Source organism: Haliotis asinina, chromosome 2 (genome assembly GCF_037392515.1).
Source record: "Haliotis asinina isolate JCU_RB_2024 chromosome 2, JCU_Hal_asi_v2, whole genome shotgun sequence".
Lineage (NCBI taxonomy): Eukaryota > Metazoa > Mollusca > Gastropoda > Lepetellida > Haliotidae > Haliotis > Haliotis asinina.
The window spans coordinates 101,213,717-101,236,159 of record NC_090281.1 but is presented as its reverse complement, the minus strand read 5'-3'; the positions used below and the strand labels follow the sequence as shown (position 1 = coordinate 101,236,159).

Genomic DNA, 22,443 nt, shown 5'->3' with positions numbered 1-22,443 from the left:
AGTTTGTGATCAGTGACAGGTTGAGGTTGAGGGTGTGGTCAGGGAAAGTTTGAGGGTGTTGTCATGGAAAGGTTGAGGGTGTGGTCATGGAAAGGTTGAGGGATTGATTAGGGTGATTTGGTCAGCAGAAAGTTGAGGGTGTGGTCAGAAAAATGTTGATGGTGTTGTCAGTATGTGGAGATGTTGTGTCTGGCTGGCTGCTGGTAAAGTTCAGTGCCATTCCTGGTAAAACATATTTGCAGACCGCGTTCTAAATTCCTTAAAGGTCACATGCAATGTAAAACACAGCAGATTCTGATACCTTTCGGTATGCACTTACTGAAACAAATCATCAAAAATGCCAATTCAACCTACGAAGTTTAAAACAAAATGCGATGAAAAAAAAGCCTGTGCATAACACATGCACAGTGAATAGTTTTGTGAAGTTTGAACAGTATGCATGCCTGGAGTATGAGGTTGTGAGCAGTAATCTAATCTTAGTTGTGTACACAAACAAGTCTATAATCTATTTGTTACATAAAAAAACTTGTTGATTGTGGAAAGCAGCCTCTGTCACAGAGAAAGCTCAATGTCTGGTTTATTGACATGTATTCAGTGACATGACAGCTTCAGTCATCGACCACATGCATTTGAACTGAACACCTATCAGGCTACACGCCATAAACAAAATATATTGATTTATGACTCATGCACCTGAGTCCTGTCTCTGCCACAATATGTAATTATTCAAACATACATACACATGTACACATGACATGTTTTTATGTCTGTGGGTTGCAAGCAAACTACATCCATTTTTCTCGGATAACTGGATCTGACGGAAACTGGTGCAAACTGTAGTCAGTTTCAAGTTTTGGTTTGTACTTGGACGAATGACAGTTTCGATCCACGCAGTAGTTCATCACCTCTACTGAAATGATTTTTGACTGGATCGAGCGCAGATTCAGAGAACATGTATTTGCAAAACCCAACATCTCTATATACAGTCTTTATGGATAACAACTTCTTCTAGTGTAAATGATTTTGTTTGACAACGGTATATGAATCCATACTGAAACGACACATAGGTTATTATCCATAAAGAATCTTACTTTCTTGTGACTCGCTATACTTCTGTAATGCTCATCAATCAGATCATCTTTCTGTACACACAATGAGCCCTCAGCGTATCAGCAAATGAACCAGCTAATCGGAAGTTGTCGTTACACTTGAGTGCATCCCCCACTCGCTATGACTGGGTTTGGTCTCCCGAGAGCTTTCGTTGTGAGGGAAGTAAGCCCAAGTACAAAATATTGCACTTTTGAGTCTTGATTGTACGCTTATAATTTTGTTTATGTGTTTTTTTCACTAGCGGCAATGTATATTGAGGGGTTAGAGCCAGAACCACTTATAAGCACAGAGGCACATGTCGGGAAACAGCATTCAAATGTTTGGACAGTTATGGAAAAAGTAATAACCAATTGTTTTTCACTGTTTCCTGTCTAGGTGACAGAGTATGATAGTGCATCCATGTTGCCTTAACACCATACATATAATCTTTCTAATTGAAAAGATTTGATGAAAGATATGATAAACCTTTGCTTGTTCTGACATAAATGTAAAACTCTTTGGTCTCAGTATGTATGAGAGTGCAAACCAGTTAAATTAGAAACACTGTTTATGGCAGTTAAGAATATGTTGAAAATATGTTTCTCTCAGAGTCAAGAATCCGGTTATCTTTAAACAGGAGATTGTGGCATAGTTTGTGAATACAATTTCCCTGTGTCACTGTTTCCAATAACTTGGGGAGCATTCTCTTTGCTCCAAGAATTGTATCAATGAGGAAGCCTATTGAAAGCAGTGACACCTGATCTCAAGATCACCCATATCATAAGATTTTATCTTCACATGTAGTTATCACTGAAGACATGAGTAATTGCTTAAACCACTGTCAAGCCTTTCTTACTGTTATTCATGAACAACAGAGTCACAGTACTTTTAACATAGTTCCACAATGCAACATTGCTGTGTACTGTTATTTTGAAGAATATAACCAATTAATATAAAATTTTCAGTATTTCTAACAATTTCAATATCATATTACTTGTAAGTAGAAATTCAGTAAAATTCAGTTGAAAGTACAGCTTCAAGGAACTGAATAGAAAAAAATATCAAACACAGACACATACATACACAAATACACAGCCACAGACACGACCGTTAGATATTAAGTAAAATTAGGGATATATGTAACAGTTTGATTCATAACTAAGGTCGCTTGGTGTAACCTAATTGAATTATGGCACTAGACTATGACATAGATGAAGACTACAAACTGTTGATGCTAAAAATTGCATCTGTTATAAGTGAATCAAGATTACATCACACAGATGTCATTCCAGTAGGACACTGTATAAACACATTAAGTATTTGATGATATAAATAATTCTTCTATCCCAATAATGTTAACAAGTGTTCTTGATGCCAAGTGCAGTGTATGAAACCCCTAAAAAATAAGCAAGCCCACAGTGATAGTAACTGAAAAGAATCGCTCGCCCTGTTGTAACAGGGTCTTCTCGTTTACCCACCACCTTCTGTTCTAGATATGCAAATCACTGAAGTGGAATAATCCTCTAGACAATAGATGACTTTTTATATTTTGATCCCTGTGAAATAAAGTCCCCCCTTCATGATAATGACAAATGATATTGAAAATGACAACTACACCAGTCTTTATTTTTCAATTAAGGATAACAATTTTCAACACATTTCAATTCAACAAAGGTACTTTGGAGAGAAGGTCAGGATTCAACACTCTGAAATCTAGAAAAGAAGAAGTATGTTAATAATAATTAAATTAAATTAAATTAAATTAGATTAAATTAGAGATGATTGGTTTGCAGTCTTGTCTGACAAGATCTTTGAGGTTGACTAGGAAGGTGTCTATTGGTATCTGATTCTCCATACACTGGTGGTTATGTATGTCTCTGAAAGATGTTACAAAGTTATCCTTGGTGTTGACCGTGGCATGGCAGGTTTTTTTGGGCGCAGTTCCAATGTATGGATGTGCGTCTTCTTCGCTTAACTGGAAACTTATAGTTTTAAAATATCAAATATTGACCTCCTCTACCATTTGGAATGAACTTGACATTCAATTGTTGGTTAGCTATCGTGACTGACTGGTCAGCTGATGATGTGTCTTTATATACTGTTAAGGTTTATGAAGAGTGTTCACTAATTTAGTAACTTGACATTTATAAAAACCCAAATCACAATCTAAGTTGATGAGCTGGTGAACACAGTTCATTTAGGTGACACTGATTAGTGTTATCCACCAGTACCATATTTCATGGTGAGCAGTGTAATCACCAACCCGTCCGCACTAATCCCCCTTGATCCCTTGTATAAACTTCAGGGTGGTGGGTAAGTGAGAACAACTCATTGTATCCAGCCCTGTATTAAAACAGGAAATTGAGATAAGGTTTAAAATAATGTAATTAATGAATTGATGTGTAATTGTTGCACACTATCAGTTAAGAACAGCATTGTTCATTGGCAGAAAGCATTTCCTAGACCAATCACATTTAGTGTTAGATAAATTGGCAGGCTGATCTGTGGAGGTTATGGTTTGATTGACCATAAACTGTACAGACATCGTCCACATTTATAAATTATTTTCGAAATATTTCCTGTAGTCAATGACATGGCCATATGTATACCTTGTATAGTTCCGTAGGGCTGGCTATAAAATGAAGTTGTAAGCCCGCCATGTAACTAACAAAGCAGCGGGCTGCTGGGCAGATGCCATTTTATACAATGCTCTTACAGTGATGTTAAAATAAATGTTTGTTGAATCTGAACAGGTCAATATGGATGAAAGCGGTATTTATATATAAAAATGTTAGATGATGACTAGCATTTAGTTCCGTTAATGATTTGATAACTTTTAAAATTTAAATGTTATCTTTGATATTGATGTCCACCTCTTAACTCTTATTCATTCTCTTTAAACTTGTAAAGTATCATATAGGAAAAAGTTTGCATAACTATGTCCTCTGGAAAGGAGTGATGCTTGTGATAAATGATGACTCTAGAGACAGTACAACATGACCTGTTCTTGGAAACATGGCATATTGTCTGAATGAGAGTAACTAAGAAATATATAAATTCAAACTATGACACTATGATAATTACACTACACTCATCCATGTTCACAGTCCAAATGATAATTTATGCCATGTAATAGCACAAAGCAACGATTGTTGTTTCAGTAAGTATCAGGGTCTGTATCCTGCTCCAGGGTGTCAGGAAAGGGGAGGCATTCTACTTCGTCAGCATCTGTCGGGACTTAATAGTTATGATACTGTCATGCTATATAACCTGATCGACAGAATGACTCAAGGTCTTTTCTCTTGGCTTGTTTTCCCGAGTACCTCTGGGTCAGAGTTTCACAAATACTCGGAGATGTTTCTCGGTGACTGCCTGTAGACACTTTCAGTTCTCTGAATGGCTCATTGCTGTGCTCAGTCGTGAAGAAGATGCTTTCTGGGTTATCTTTAATGTAGCGCATCCAGCACATTGACAACCAGTTCACACGACCACCATTAGTATCAATTTTGGTGTTTCTCAGTTTGCCATTGGCATATGTCTGAAAGTCTATGACATCAGTAAACTGTATTGGGATAACAATACATAGGTCCTTTTGTTGGGCCATCCTTATAACAGTGTCCCACTGGCTTGGTATATAGATGCTAGTATCATGAAATGATAATTCATACCAAAATTCATTTTTAATTGTAACCAGTACAAGCAATACATTAGTATTCAAATATTAGGAAAATATAAATATAGAATATTAGTTTCATCATGCATCAGTAATAGCTTAGACAAAGACTCCTGTCGAATGTAGTAAAACTTACCTCCCAGACATTCTATTGAAAAAGGTATAAGAAATGACCACACAATTTCACAGAGTTAACATCCTAGCCTGAAGTAATCAGAACACCACTGTAAGACCAACCATTCACTAAGACAAGGGTTATGTCTAGACAGGTTAGTAAATTGGATGAGGTAAACATGCCATCACCTACATTAAAATAGCATTGTGCAAACACCAGTTAAGGGGCGTTAAAGATCCAGCCCAGAGTAAGCAATCGAGCATCCAGTAAATGTGCCGACAAGATTAATGCCACTTAGAATAGAATTAAAACATAAAGCACTCCCCCTGTCTGGTCATGAAAGTTGTTCTGGTAGGACACATCCCATTTTGTTTATTCTGTACTTCATTGGCTATTGTAGGTTACACCCATCTTTGTATCAGTCAGCAAATAATAATCTTTGTATTGTGTGACCTATTGGTTTCTGTTCTGTCCTGAACAGGTATCTGAATACAGAACCACATGCTTGACAGTTGTTGGTCAAGCCTTCAGCTGAATTTGCAGACATGATGCAACCTCACATGATCCTCTCTGGGCATCAAGTTCCGACCATACAAAACATGTGCCTCCATTTGTGGCACGGTCATACACTGTACAATTGTAACAGTTCAATTTCCTCATATAGAAAAGTTCACTGACAAGAGAACATGGTGTATACAATACAGCCTCCAGATCAAATGTTGCCACAAAATTGGATTTGTTCTTCAGAACAAGAGCTTTGTCCTTCTCTTCACAGGCTCTCATTTTTCTCTCTTGGTGTTGGGTGTACTCCTGTTCAAGTTGTTGCTGAACTGACCTGTTCTCCTTTTCTCTGTAGTACCTCTGGCACAGATCCTTCTTCGGCACGTGAAAAGAATGCAACATATGTCATATTTAGGATTTCAGTTTCACAGTAAAGTACAAATTCCAGTACTTTTTCTGGTTGAATCCCATCCGGGATTTGAACCGCACCCTCAGAGTCAGGCAGCTAATCGCCAGCACACAAAGTCAGCAGCCTAGCCCACTCAGCCAAAAATAGTACTAGAATTTGTACTTTACTGAGAAAGTGAAATCCCTTATATGACATATGGTGCATTTGACAACTCTCTATATTGGCATCGTGTAATCGTGAAAAGAATAGTTAAACTGCCCGGTCAACATTTTCCTGTGCAGCGACGAAGACACTGCTTTGGTAGCATCACTGGTGCACTTGTCTTTGTACATATTTTTATATTTAGTGTTGATCCCAAAAACTTTCTGTTTGTATCTCGGAGGGTGTAGTGAGCATCAACTGTTGGGAATGACTCTCTGTGCTCTCGAACCAATTTTAGTGTACCGATGAGAGTCTTGTTATGTGGTTTGTGGTGTCCTCTATTTTCAGTTCCAGCGAATGTCCCCTGGTTCTTATTTAGAAGAGCATGAAGTAGAAGTCTTTCTGCTTTGTGTATGAGGATAAGTTCCAACAGTCTTTAAAAATATTTTGGTGGGTTTCTTCAGAGATGTTTGCAGAACATCTGTACCTACATTTAGAACAGTCAACTGTTTGTACAGATCTAGCCCTCATGGTCTTCCCTTCCTGATTCACATATTCTTGTCCAGAGAGTCTTAAGTGCTTCCTTTTATTTTTAATCCAGGTTTCAGGAGTTGATCAACGCTTCCTGAATAATTTCTTTTTTGGAGGAGTGTTGAAAACTGCTGACTTTCTTGGTCTTGGTGATTTGGTGTTGGAATATCAGTATTGTTTGTGGAAGTGCATTGTGATGTAGCAAAACCATTGCTTTCAGAACATAATGTACCTTGAATTGTATTGGAGTTGTTGGAATTGGTGAATGAAATGACCTAGGATGTTGCTGAAGCAGACGTCAATGCACCGCTGTCATGACAAATGTGTGTTGATGACGTAGGTGGCGTTGCTGGAGTCATACAGGCATCATGATGGTCGGGAAGTCCTGTGATTGATGTATATGCCAAGACAATTCGTTCTTCAGATTGATGTATATGCCAAGACAATTTGTGTTTCAGGGAAGATTCAGGTAAACCATGGCTTGTAAATATACAAGTATCTGGATGTCCGGTACAGTTCAAGATTGACTGTGGAGCAGATGTTACACTTCTGCCGTTGTCTGACATCAGAAAATTGGCAACTCAAGTTCTTCTCCAAGACTCAGACAGAAAACTAACAGGAGTTGGTGAATACAGAATGAAAGTCTGTGGGCAATTTGATGCAGATCTTCGGTGGGAGGACAGACAGACTCGACAGAGGGTCTACGTAGTCAAAAACTCGGAAGTGCATGTCCATTTGTTAGGACGACCAGTGATCGAGGCACTGGGTCTGATCACGAAGGATGCCAGGTTAGACGCTGTACGTGTGGAAGAGAAAGAGGAATTCAAACTCTCCTATCCTAAACTATTCACAGGCTTTGGCAATACTAATCAGGAATACAACATTGAACTGAAGTCTGATGCGAAACCTTTTGTGCTGTCCACTCCAAGACGAAAAGCGCTTCTCCTGATGCAACAAGTCAAGGAAGAATTGACAAGAATGGAGGATTTAGGGGTCATCTCTCCAATATCAAAGCCAACAAAGTGGTGTGCAGGCATGGTGGTCATACCCAAGCCAGGTAACAAAGTGTGAATTTGCGTGGACCTGACAAAATTAAATGAGAATGTACTCTGTGAAAATCATCCTCTACCATCAATAGATAGGACCTTGGGACCTTACCAAGTCCCTCTAGCCAAAGAATCATCCCATCTCACCACTTTCATCACACCGCTTGGGCGGTACTGCTTTAACAGATTGCCGTTTGGTATCTTGTCAGCCCCTGAAGTATTTCAAAGACAGATGACCCAAATCCTAGATGGAATCCCAGGAGTGACATGTCAGATGGATGACATCCTAATTGCAGGCCAAACCATAGAGGAGCATAACACTCAACTGAAAGCAGTATTGGAGAAAGTGCAGGCTGCAGGAGTGACTTTAAACTTTGACAAATGTGAATTTGCTCAAACTCAGATTAAGTTCCTGGATTTCATCATTAATGAATCAGGTATCAGAGCTGACCTTGATAAAGTCAAAGCTATTAGCGACATGCCAGAGCCATCTTCCATTGTAGAGGTTCGTCTTTTCTTAGGAATGGCGATCTTCCTTGGAAAATTCTCACCAAAAATAGCAGAGAAGTCCAAGCCAATAAGAGATCTACTCAGGGCCAACTCTGCATGGTGCTGGGATAAACCACAACAGGAAGCATTCCGACAGATCAAGGAAGAGATAAGTTCTACAAAAGTCCTGGCTCACTATGATGCATCAAAAGCCACCAAGGTATCAGCTGATGCTTCATCATATGGTCTGGGAGCAGTACTTCTTCAGCTACATGACAAAGATTGGAGACCATTTGCTTACGCATCAAGATCACTGATAGTGACGGAACGGAGGTATGCCCAAGTGGAAAAGGAAGCTTTAGCTACGACCTGGGCATGTGAAAAGTTCTCCACCTAACTGATCGGACTGGACTTTATCTTCGAAACAGACCATAAACCATTAGAAGCATTGCAGGGATCCAAGGATCTTGACATTGTTGCCACCAACGAGTACAGCGGTTCCGAATGAGGTTGATGAGATATCGCTACTCTGTCAACTATGTACCCGGAAAAACCCTTGTTGTCGCGGATACACTCTCTCATGCACCTTTAAAGTCAACAGCCTTGAAGTCAGAGCAGGAGCTCAGTCAGGAAGTTGATGCATATGTGAAACAAGTCCCTCAGACGATTCCAGCATCAGAAAAGCGTCTAGATGAACTGCACAGTGAACTCCAACAGGACGAAGTTTGTAAAGAACTGATGAGAAAATTGCACGGGCTGCATCAAAGAAAGGGTAAATCGTGCTGAACCTCTCTTGCCATCATGTCTACCAGATCGTCCTTCGCAGAAGAGTGCAAGGGACCTTTTCCATCTGCAGAAAACAGACTACCTATTAGTTATTGACTACTACTCAAGATACATTGAGATAGCCAAACTACCTCAAACTACAAGCTTGGATGTAGTGAAGCACCAGAAGTCTATCTTTCTCCAGACATGGTATTCCAGAAATAGTCATGTCCGACAATGGACCACAGTTCTCCAGCAATTACTTTGACGAATTCTCAAGGGGGTACAGATTCACTCATGTAACAAGCAGTCCTACCTTTGCTCAAAGCAATGGAGAAGTAGAAAGAGCGGTGAAGACTGTCAGACTTCTGCTGAAGAAGGAAAAGGATCCCTATCTAGCCCTGTTATCCTACTGGACAACGCCCCAACAGAACAGTTACAGTCCGGCAGAACTTCTTATGGGATGGCGTCTACGTACAACAGTTCCTGTACTTCCGGAGCTACTCAACCCGCAACTACCAGATGTCAGCAAGTTGAGGTTAAAAGACCAGCTTATGAAAGCAGACCAGAAGCGGAACTTTGATAGGTGACACCAAGCAAGAGACCAAGGTCAGCTTGACCCAGGACAGACCGTCTATTCGAGGACTCGTGGTCATGGCATGATTGCTCATCAGTCACACTACCCTAGGTCGTATGTCATCGACACCCCAGCAAGTCACTATAGAAGAAATCGACAGCAGCTGGCACCCATGCCAGCACTTGCTGATCCAGAGCCGCCTGCATCACAACAATGCTTCAAGAGTGCCAATGCTTCAGTGAAAGCACAGCAGCTTTCAACATCACCCTCTTCACCACTGAAGACCAGATCCGGCAGATGTGTAGTGCCACCCAAAAAGCTCAACTTGTGACTTTTAAATTTGCATGTTCTTTCATGTTGAGCTTAACAATGACATTTAAATTTTACGCACCTCAGTAGGAGTGCATATTAAAGTTGTGACTTTCAAGTTAGAATTTGTATTGCATCAAAGGTTAGTTTCAAGACTTGTGTGCCAAAGAGACTTTTAAATATGGCAAATAACTTTTCCCTTCGTCAAAGTTATCTAAGGAAAGGGGGATGTAATGTTAAGCTCATCAGGGTTCCAGACGACTCATCTCAGGAGTAACCTCCCCTGATGTAGGCGAATGTGAATGACGTCACGGGGTGTTGTGTACCCGCCATATGTCAGCATGTAACTTGTGATCTCATGGATACTCATTAAACATCCCATGGAAGCAACTAACTCTTGGTTGTCACTAACAAAACTCTGTTGGCTTAATGTCTATGAGAGGGATAGACGCTTTGCTGTCAAATATTAGAACACACTGCCCTGACCAGTTTGCTTGTGACAGAGGGAGGAAATCTGCAACTCTGCTTGAGAAGTAGCCAGCCTTATGTAGCTTTTCTACTTCCAGCAAATAATCCTGCCACTTTTCTAGATTTCTGTCCTCCCTGATAGGAAAAAAGTCAATGTATTCATTCATCCTTTCTTCTAAATGATCACAAATTTGTTTTCTCAATTGAGTGGCAGTCATTCTTCCTGAGAGATGGATCACTGACGCAGTGAAGAAGCAATCACCATCGCGAGGCACTTGTTATATAGTGTTTCCGTTAGACTGAACAAGCTGTAACAATCTTCTTTCATGAATCTGGTGCATTTGCGCTGAATAGTTTTAGACCTGTCGACCTTCGTTTAATGCCACTGACACAGCTGTGGGAGTATCTGAGCGTGCTTTGTCACGTGATTTCTTTTTCTTCAATTTTAACGTTTGCTTTTTGATCAAAGGTTCTTTTGAAGATTCTGAACTCTGAGTCTGATGAATTGAGTGTGGTTTTATCTGGATGATATTCTTCCCCTGATGATGATGTTGGGTCGTTGGTAGGGAGCAGTCCTGTTCTACTCCTCAGTGTTGCCAATAGTTATCTGAACAGCCAAAGTCACTGTCACTATCCCTCAGAGATGGTGTGTCTATCTGTACATCAGTCTGTTCGGGTATGTCTATAGGCACATCAGTCTGTACTGGTATATCTAGAGGAACATCATTCTGTTCGGGTATGTCTATAGGTGCATCACTCAGTGCCAGTGTGTCTAAAGGCGAATTACTGTGTACTGGTGTTTCAGCCTGTTGTGGTAAATATCTGGGCATAGTATCCGTCTTTCTTTGCAAATCAAGAGACACATCACGCTGCATTGATACAAACTGGGCTTGATTATCCTCAGTGGTATGACCTGTTGCTGTCTCATCTTCTTCCTCATTTGCTCATTTCCTCATTACTGGCATATACGATGATGTATACGACTGTGTTTGGGTATCCAGCAACACCCCACATGGGTTTGGTTTATTTTGAATACAATCAGAATTGACTGATACATTAGTGGCAAGTGACCAACTTGTAGATGTGGCAATGTCAGATAGTAATAATTCATCTTCATCTGCATCGGACCATAATTCAGTCATCTTGCATCCACCTAAAACCAGAGTACTAAGGTAAGGCATTGCTACTATCACAAACTGCATGTGATGATAATACAATAATTACAGTTTCAGTTTTACTTAGTGCTGACAAATAACTTGTACTCTGACAGCCATCTCTTAAGTGAATTAAGTAATAAGTATATTACCACCCTCATGTGCGATATATTTGTTATATTTAGCAATTTCTTATTGACTATTTACAGATATGACGTACCTGTGATGTTTCAGTGGGATTTCTATACTGTAAATCTTTCAAATACGAACACACACTTTGGAAAATAGCTCCTCTCCCAAGGCTCAAAATAAACTAACTCTGGCTGGTGTGAAACAAACCCTGTCAACAGCGGGGAGTGGCATGCTTATATAGTGCCACAACAGAATAACAGTAATGAAAGGGGCGCTGATGCAGAGCGAATAACGTTTCTCACCAACAATCTAATTATGAAACCAAGCAGCAAATTGGTCAGTACATGCTCGCTTGACTGTGACGGACAAAGGAACTGTGATCTTGTCCACATTAGCAGAATTTCTTCACCCTAGAAAGTGAGGAGGCCAGATGCCACATGCTGTTATTTAAAAATATCCATGGCATTCCTTATCTGATTGTAACAAAATATCCCAGCAGGGTATATTTTCCTGATGCCTAGATGGAATGTGACTGATCCAATTTGATCCTATTTCTGTGTGTTTTACCTCGATATTTAATCATGTCATGTGAAAATATAATGTGACCATACACGTAGCAAGCCATTTGTTTCATATAAGTCCGAAAGATTGCAAAGCTTTATATTTAGATATTTAGAGTTTTGAGTGTTGGCCCAGCTGTCATAACAAACATCATATGTAAATTTTGATTGCTACGACCCTGTTTTATTATCTATGATAATAAAAAACACACAGTTGATTTATTTGAATTCGTAAACTAATAACAAGGACTTTGCCAGTGGTAGAGAAATCTGAAAAATTTCTTACGTAAAGAAAACCCCTGATTATACCCATTTACTCAAGTACACAGCAAATACCTATGTGCACTTCTTACGTAACAACGAAGTTTTTGGTATCCTCTATCTAGTTTTGGCCCATAAGTGTTTTCAGGCTGCATGCAGAGATTACATCTTCCTTGCTGTAACTCATGTTTGATGGTATAAACCCACAAGTGTTATTTGTCATCATTCACTTGATGGTCAGTTAATGAATTTATAATGGGTATAAATAGTGGTAAATAGTAGTGGAGTAAATACTCAAAATATAAATTAAGGTCTGTATTGCATGTTATGTAATATGTGTATGTAAGTGATGCAAGAAGGTTTATCAACTGAGCTACAAAAACAAACATCAATCAAAGGATTAACCGATAACACACTGATTGACTAATTACTTCCACAGCGGATTTGTCAAAAAGGCAGTGTTTATGAGTGTAGATTTATGTAATCTATACTGAATACACCCTGTCGTAAAGTACAAGTGTGAAAACAATATCCTTCTTACACTGCCTTGATTGATTGATTGTTGCTCATTATTGGCTAACTAATGGCGGACATCCTACAGTTAGTTGCCAGGTGTGCTGGCCTGGGTGACCCGTGAGATTATGTATACACCAGTGTGAAAAATTACCAAACGATGTGTCACATTTTTGCATATTAGACCATTGAAAGACACAAGACAGAGCAGGATTATTTAACAGCTGCAGATGAATGGAATATCGTTCTTTTATGTAGATATTGATGAATACATTCCCGAACAAGTTAATAGCCTGACATTGTTGCTGTAACTTTTGACTGTCCTAAATTGAATATTTGCATTTTGTTTTAATTTATTTCTTGTAGCATTCAGCAGAATCTGTATTACAGAAAATATGCACTAAGTCGCGAATAGGGTGTGTGTGAAATATGTTTCACATTGGCAATCAACGCAATGTTTAGATCATGTTAGAAAGCATGTTAGAATTTCACTGTAAGTATACGCAGACCGTGTGGGTTTTTTGTATTAACTTCCAAAATGCATACAAATGTGACAAGGAACTAATTAGGTGTATAAGACAAAATATACTGTTCAAAATAAGTAGGGATACTGAAATATAATTTTGAATAACATCGTGGAAAATGGTGACAAATATGAAGTTTCATCTTTATGGTGTGTGCTTATGTTTTAAGCCCACATACCCATTCATTTCAGCTCATGTCACCTGTACATGTCACATGACAGTGTGTTGCACGTGGTAGGGATGCAACTGGTAATTTTACACTTTACATTAGCATGCATTTCTTGAGTAATGTGACCCCAAGAAAACATCCGATGACTTTAAACGATTGTTTGTCGTCTTTACAACACATTATTGTCTTTGTTTAAATTTTGTGACGTCTGCAGCAAGCGAGTCGAGTCGAGGTTCACTGTAGACTTGCGGGATAGGCGCTCTCGCGTCTGGCGGCGACAGGATGAGCATTACGCTAACCCTAACGTTTATCAACATGACCGATTTGGTGGTGGTTCTGTTATGGTGTGGGGAGGAATCACTGTGAATGGGAGAACAACACTTAACATCGTCCAAGGGAGAGTTTCGGGCCAGTACTATCGTGACAACATCCTTGACGCCATTGTTGTTCCCTTTGCGCACCAAGCTGGTCGACATTTTGTTTACCAAGATGACAACGCCCGAGCACATCATGCCAGAATCGTCACCGACTACATGCAGAGGCGAAACATCGTACCCTGACCCTGACCGTCTCTCAGCCCTGAACTTTCCCCCATAGAACACGTTTGGGACATGTTCGGGAGACAGCATCAACCTCAACCAGCTATGGTTCAAGAACTGGGCGCAGCGCTGCAAGAGGAATGGAATGCCATATCCCAGTTCATGCTTGGTCGGCTGATGAGGATTATGTCAAGGAGGATTCGTGCTTGTTTGGCCAATCGTGGAGGTTTCACACATTATTGACTTAACTGTGAAAAACGTCAAATTCAGTTTCTGGACCCTTCTCACCTCTTCATACCGTTTGTGGAAATGGCGTGTACATGAGCCTGCTATTCACTGTGTCATTTAGTTCTAGACTTGTCTATTACTGGTCCTGACCTTTTAGCAATAAAATATATTCGCCACAATTTTGGTTACCTCAATTTTTTCCAAATATCCCCTACTTATTTTGAACAGTATATACAGACGTACACTGACTTCGTTAGTTTTCAGTCCTAAGGTTATTTTTTATATCACAGGCAGATGAGTAAACTTCATGGTGTTTGATTTGTTTTCATAATAACGAAGTAAAATGACTTCATCATTTGATCAGTCTACACATAAACTATCAATTGCGCATATGGGAGGTGCAGCAGAAATCACGAACCAGTCACGAATTCTGGGATATCATTCGGGTACTCGCGGGAGAAAAACAATAACAAAAGACTCCACCAGTCCAAGGAAATTGCTCCACATCAGTGCCCCTTTAAGGCCATCTGACCCTGGAGAGAGGCCCTTATCAGCTTTAAGTGTCTGGAGAGAGGCCCTTATCAGCTGTAAGTCTGGAGAGCCTGAACATTCCATCAGCATATCAGCTGTGTAAACGGTAAGAGAAATTCTTGCCCACCACCACACAGTCTGCCAGATGTGACTTCTGACAGTTAATGGTTTATGGCATGAGAATATCAAGCATGGCTAGAGCAGTTGAGCAGGACTGAACGGTGTAAATTATCATAACCTGGTCTAAACTGAAAGGAGAGATAATTGATAAGTTGTTTAAACTCTGACGCATAACCAGCTAATTAGGCCCCTGATTGATATGGGCTTTTGTGTGTGAGTAGCATACCTGTTTGGGAATGCATAAAAATTGTTAACTAAATTTGACAGAGTTTTTTACTTAAGGTGTTCTGGCACTAACCCCTCAATATTATATCTTGTGAATAAGTGATAATTGTGGTTTAATTATGTTTGATTTTTTGGTGGCATGTGACCTTTAAGAAACATGTCTTCACTTCCAACTGACTGACGTAACCATATGGAACTATAACCATGAGAAAATAGAGGATTCCTTATATGCGTTAACCATGTAATTAACCAGTTTTTTTATGGATGACAACTTTATTGTGAAGCGTCACGACGTTTCGAAGTATATTCTTACTTCATCATCAGGTGAATGAAGCTGAGTCAAAGTCCGCTTCATCGGACGGACTGCTATGCATACCTGTGAAGGTCCTGGTTAGAATATTGGCTTTCAGTAACCCATACTTGTAAGAGGCAACTCACGTGGTCAACCTTGTGACTTGGTTGAGACATGTCACTGGTTCCCCGTTTTACAGATCAATGTTCATGTTCCTGCAAAACATTCAGTCACAATTTTTTGATTGTATCAAATGATGTTTGTGAAGATCAGTGTGCCAAACTGCTTGTGTGTTTCAGCTGTCCAGCAAAGAGATGAATAAACAAGTGTCAGTATTGAATGAGATCATCCTGTGCAACATCAGGTAAACCACTGCATTGGTTTAGGGTTGGGTAATGGGAGTACTGGAGTAGGGTTGAGGTTAGTGGGAGTACTGAAGTAGGGTTGAGGTTAGTGAGAGTACTGAAGTAGGGTTGAGGTTAGTGAGAGTACTGGAGTAGGGTTGAGGTTAGTGGGAGTACTGAAGTAGGGTTGAGGTTAGTGAGAGTACTGAAGTAGGGTTGAGGTTAGTGAGAGTACTGAAGTAGGGTTGAGGTTAGTGAGAATACTGGAGTAGGGTTGAGGTTAGTGAGAGTACTGAAGTAGGGTTGAGGTTAGTGGGAGTACTGGAGTAGGGTTGAGGTTAGTGGGAGTACTGGAGTAGGGTTGAGGTTAGTGAGAATACTGGAGTAGGGTTGAGGTTAGTGAGAGTACTGAAGTAGGGTTGAGGTTAGTGGGAGTACTGGAGTAGGGTTGAGGTTAGTGAGAGTACTGAAGTAGGGTTGAGGTTAGTGAGAGTACTGAAGTAGGGTTGAGGTTAGTGAGAATACTGGAGTAGGGTTGAGGTTAGTGGGAGTACTGGAGTAGGGTTGAGGTTAGTGGGAGTACTGGAGTAGGGTTGAGGTTAGTGAGAATACTGGAGTAGGGTTGAGGTTAGTGAGAGTACTACAGTAGGGTTGAGGTTAGAGTACTGGAGTAGGGTTGAGGTTAGAGTACTGGAGTAGGGTTGAGGTTAGTGGGAGTACTGGAGTAGGGTTGAGGTTAGAGTACTGGAGTAGGGTTGAGGTTAGTGAGAATACTGGAGTAGGGTTGAGGTTAGTGGGAGTACTGGAGTAGGGTTGAGGTTAGTGAGAATACTGGAGTAGGGTTGAGGTTAGTGAGAGTACTACAGTAGGGTTGAGGTTAGAGTACTGGAGTAGGGTTGAGGTTAGAGTACTGGAGTAGGGTTGAGGTTAGTCAGAGTACTGGGGTAGGGTTGAGGTTAGAGTACTGGAGTAGGGTTGAGGTTAGTGGGAGTACTGGAGTAGGGTTGAGGTTAGTGAGAGTACTGGAGTTGGGTTGAGGTTAGAGTACTGGAGTAGGGTTGAGGTTAGTGGGAGTACTGGAGTAGGGTTGAGGTTAGAGTACTGGAGTAGGGTTGAGGTTAGTGAGAATACTGGAGTAGGGTTGAGGTTAGTGGGAGTACTGGAGTAGGGTTGAGGTTAGTGAAAGTACTGGAGTAGGGTTGAGGTTAGTGAGAGTACTGGAGTAGGGTTGAGGTTAGTGGGAGTACTGGAGTAGGGTTGAGGTTAGTGAGATTACTGAAGTAGGGTTGAGGTTAGTGGGAGTACTGGAGTAGGGTTGAGGTTAGTGAGATTACTGAAGTAGGGTTGAGGTTAGTGGGAGTACTGAAGTAGGGTTGAGGTTAGAGTACTGGAGTAGGGTTGAGGTTAGTGAGAATACTGGAGTAGGGTTGAGGTTAGTGGGAGTACTGGAGTAGGGTTGAGGTTAGTGGGAGTACTGGAGTAGGGTTGAGGTTAGAGTACTGGAGTAGGGTTGAGGTTAGTGAGAATACTGGAGTAGGGTTGAGGTTAGAGTACTGGAGTAGGGTTGAGGTTAGTGAGAATACTGGAGTAGGGTTGAGGTTAGTGGGAGTACTGGAGTAGGGTTGAGGTTAGTGGGAGTACTGGAGTAGGGTTGAGGTTAGAGTACTGGAGTAGGGTTGAGGTTAGTGGGAGTGCTGGAGTAGGGTTGAGGTTAGAGTACTGGAGTAGGGTTGAGGTTAGTGAGAATACTGGAGTAGGGTTGAGGTTAGTGGGAGTACTGGAGTAGGGTTGAGGTTAGTGAGAGTACTGGAGTAGGGTTGAGGTTAGTGGGAGTACTGGAGTAGGGTTGAGGTTAGTGAGAATACTGGAGTAGGGTTGAGGTTAGTGGGAGTACTGGAGTAGGGTTGAGGTTAGTGAGAGTACTGGAGTAGGGTTGAGGTTAGTGGGAGTACTGGAGTAGGGTTGAGGTTAGTGGGAGTACTGGAGTAGGGTTGAGGTTAGTGAGAATACTGGAGTAGGGTTGAGGTTAGTGGGAGTACTGGAGCAGGGTTGAGGTTAGTGGGAGTACTGGAGTAGGGTTGAGGATAGAGTACTGGAGTAGGGTTGAGGTTAGTGGGAGCACTGGAGTAGGGTTGAGGTTAGTGGGAGTACTGGAGTAGGGTTGAGGTTAGAGTACTGGAGTAGGGTTGAGGTTAGTGAGAATACTGGAGTAGGGTTGAGGTTAGAGTACTGGAGTAGGGTTGAGGTTAGTGAGAATACTGGAGTAGGGTTGAGGTTAGTGGGAGTACTGGAGCAGGGTTGAGGTTAGTGGGAGTACTGGAGTAGGGTTTGTGTTATTGAGAGTAATGAGGTAAGGCTGGTTAGTCACTCATTTACTCACTCACTCACCTACCTTTTGATAGTTTTGGAATTCTGAATACAACATTTTAGGCTGAAGATTTTATGGATATCAACTTCTTTATGAGAACACAACGTTTCGGAGTTAATGCTTACTCCTTCATCAGGTGATTAAGAATGGGGTACAGAGCTATATTTATATGTACAGGTAAAACAATAACAAAGTAACAAGTGGAATGAATAACGAAAGCTGGAAGCCAGTATAAACAAGCGCTGATTGGAACCCGACGGTTATGATAACAATGATAGAAGCCAATGGTAATACATTACAGATGATGGGATATGTTTACATAACACAGGTAGGGGGTAAGGACGATGTACATGATTGGGGATAAGGATGGAAGCCAATGGTGGATGATGTTTACATAACACATGATTGGGGATTAAGGATGATGTACATGACTGCATGCCCAACAACCCTCATGTAGTCATGTACATCATCCTTAATCCCCAATCATTTACATCGTCCTTACCCCCTACCTGTGTTATGTAAACATATCCCATCATCTGTAATGTATTACCATTGGCTTCTATCATTGTTATCATAACCGTCGGGTTCCAATCAGCGCTTGTTTATACTGGCTTCCAGCTTTCGTTATTCATTCCACTTGTTACTTTGTTATTGTTTTACCTGTACATATAAATACACCTCTGCATCCCTTTCTCAATCACCTGATGAAGGAGTAAACATTAACTCCGAAACGTTGTGTTCTCATATAAAGAAGTTGATATCCATAAAATCTTCATTCTTATGCATTTCACTTCTAAATGCCCTTCAAAGACTTAACATTTTAGGCGTTTCCATGACCACTAGTTTGAGTTCAGCTGAATTTTGGTAGTAGTGTTCTTTTCCAGAGCAGAACGTTAAAACCATTCACTATTTCTTCACCAAACACAACACATAGATAGGTCTATAGTGTACTGGTTCCTTTTTGTAATATTGGAATTATGAATAAAATATTTTTGGCATTTCAGTGGCAACTAGTTTCACATGGACTGCAATTGATGGTTCTGCTCTATTCTGGAGCAGAACTTTAAAACCGTTGAATGTTTCTTCACCACACTTTGTGCGTATGTAGGTCTGGTGGTGTACTGGAAGTACTGACGACTTTGTCTTCATGTTTGCTGCTGCAGTGGTGACGAAGATGACCTGGAGGTCAGCCTGCTGTCTGACTGTTACGACTGTCTGCAGGGCATGTTACTCTCTCCAATCAGCAGACAGTACCTCATACAGGGTGGGTCGGTGTCAGCCCTGGTAGAAGTCATTGTCTCACAGCAGACAGGTATGACACATTATCCACAGATATTTGTTTTTATGACTATTTTGCTTCCATCTGCCTATGAATGATTTTCTTGCGCTGAACATGTTAGGCTGCAAAACCTTCACAGCTTGTAACATGTAAAATTTTTCCTTATCCTGACTCATGCTTTTTATGCTTGACTCCTTCTATTCGAACATAGTGGAACACTTGAATCCCTTGAAGTTCCCTTCATTGAAAAGGACGTAAAATCATTACTCACCCAGGAGTAGCCTCCCTCGAGCCTGTGCACTTTGGTGGGTGAACAGTCACATGACATGTCATGCGCTTCACTCTTTCCTTATTCACCTTAGAGGACAGACGTGAGGGCAACGGGGTCCTTTTCAAATTTCGGACTTATATCAATGAAATTACAGCTGCATTCGGTTTTTGAACAGTATATAATAATAATGTAACAAAATTACATGCAAGTGTGCATAATTTATTTGCCTTTTTAACTTGTTTTCATCGTTGTGTGTTTCATAACATTTGATGAAAACTTGTTTGCATTGCACATACCGGTTGTAGGCTGCTGACCTGCATTCCTATTGTCCTTCTTGCACTGATGTTTGCTCTTTCAGCTGGGTTTGTATCCTTTTTCAAAATTTAACTATTGAATAGTACAGTAGTTATGTATTAGTTGTTCCTAGGCATGCAAAGGATCATTACAGAAGGCATAACCAAGTTATGTCCGGTAAAATACTTATACAAGTGCTAGTAATCATTTGTTGACTGATGCTGAAATTCTTCATACCAGTGAATCGCCTAGCGGTTCTCGGGGCAGTCATCTGATGTAGTGGCATCTACCAGAAGAGATCATCATCTTCTGAGGTGCGGCCATCCCAGACTAAGAAACACAAGTCAGCACTTGGGAAGAAAAAAGCGTCAGCTTCGAAGCATCTACAGATGGTTATCAGGATCACTCACCTGTGCAAAGGCAGATAAACTTGTAGAGTAGGTCTGTTTATGCAGCAATTTACAGAGAAGATGCTGTCCATGATGGAGCTACACTTCACGGAAGAAAAGGCCATCAGAGATCTACTGTCGTCTACTCTGATGTCAGCAACCCTGCATAGCAGTACTACAATTACGTTGGCGCAACTGGACCAAGATTACAGTCATCATGGGGTCCTGGGCAAAGATGCTATGGACATCAGATCAGAAGCTCACCATCTAGATGATGAAGACCTGCACAGCAATCTACATACCAGAATCCAGTTCAAACCTGTGCCGCAGGACAGCCTACCTGAGAGTTTTCAGTCTACCTGCGAGGAAGACTCAACCACATCTAGGTGGCGTAGTCGAGGGAGTTTCTGGGAAATTACAGCTTAGCGTTCTTGGAATGTTTCCCTTATATCATATCACATTTCAACCCACATCGTAGAACTTCATCCAAGGCGTATTCATGAAGCATGTAGATGCTGGCTATCATGGTTGAACGTGTGACTGAACATCTGAGGTGTACATCTGAAACTAGCAATGTCGGATAACATCCAAGAAAGCACCTAAATTGGATTCTAATCACACAGGCTGTTACAAATGCCACATTTGTACATGGCAGACAGATTTCACGAAGTAATCCTGCGTAAAGAAGACTTCGCAAGATTGCAGCTAGATACGGAACCAATTTTCATTTACATTGTTCTTGTACAGTGTACCGATATCAAGAGGACAGTTCAGTAGTCGTCACCAGCCTAAGATTTGACAACAGTCTTTTCGTTGTGGTGAAAATATCAACTCTACAGTATCCTTTTTGTACATTATAACACATCTGGTTCAAGATGATTTTATGGTGCCTTTTTGAGTTTGGTTTCCACAGTCACCCAGGAACAACCTTAAGGAAGCGTGGAAACCTCATCACATCATCTGTATATTTTAATTCAACTGCATTATTTTCAATAAAGAATAAAAAGTGGAAGAACCAACACAACTGCCAGGGAGACAGTCTTATTACAACAATTCTACACGATGAAGTTTTTTTTGTGTGCTTCCATTCAGCCACCTATACACATACTCCCTCGTGTAACTCCGGGAAAAGCTGTACAGTGACTTTATGGACAAGACCGAGTGTTGGCAGTAAAAATCAGTGACTGCACTTGATTCCATAATGATCATTTGACTGCAACACCTTATCTGGAATCTGATTGGTCCATTGTTGACTATGTCCTGCACAAAACTCTGTCAAGTTCATGTATCAAGAAGTGATCTACAAAGGTTGATCTACCAACCTTTCAACGTGGGAAAGGCTGCATTTACAATCTACATAGTACGGTACAGCATTGTTCGACTATCTTCAGCAGATTAAGGGTTATTTATCTGCAACTTGAACAACAAGCATCATACCGTTTTGACTCGTGGCAGTCTCCGCCATAGGTCTGTCTACTATGAATAGGCTTCCATCGATAACATCGCATCGTGAATCGTGGGTGATTTGAAATAGAAGACTGATGCATCACTGCATGTTTAGATTCCGGTATCAACATCTTCATTACAGATGAAACTTGTGCATAGCTGACTCTACCTTAGCCATATAATTGTTTACATGAGTATTCAATTGATTCAGCACTTCGGCAGCAACAAGTATTCTGCAAGCAGAATGACAACTTATTACCGGAAGATTGATGAGATACGGTTCAAGCCATGATACCACAAGCAATACTCTCTCTTATGACACTTGGCAGTTGGCATTGTTTACTCGGTCTGCTGATGTCAGCCCAAGACATGACATGCAGGGGGAGGTTACAATTACGTCCTTTACAGAGATTTATCAACAATCACCTGAACAACACTGACCCATTTGTTTTAAGACGTATCTCCTCTGGTGGACACACAGAGACAATGTCTGTGGGGGAACTTACCTAATGGAGCCAGACTGCATAGTTCATCTATTCGTAATTGGATCTCTCCAAGGATGGGGCGCTCAGCTCGACAACGAGGTGGCCTCAGGGAAGTGGTCAAGACAAGAGCAGGCTTTACACATCAGTCTCCTAGAGTTGAAAGCAGTGATTAATGCAATACAACACTGGACATGTTGTCTCAGGAA

At 40.9% G+C, this 22,443-nt stretch overlaps 1 protein-coding gene across 1 annotated transcript in view; it reads left to right on the top strand.

The window, feature by feature from the left end:
* The window catches only part of LOC137274707 (neurochondrin-like), a 91,248-nt gene that overhangs the window by 24,902 nt on the left and 43,903 nt on the right, over positions 1-22,443 (top strand). Inside the window, exons 4-5 of the mRNA XM_067808057.1 lie at positions 15,661-15,725; positions 19,237-19,385. Coding sequence (XP_067664158.1) covers positions 15,661-15,725; positions 19,237-19,385 — 214 coding nt within the window. The remainder of the gene's footprint in view (positions 1-15,660; positions 15,726-19,236; positions 19,386-22,443) is intronic.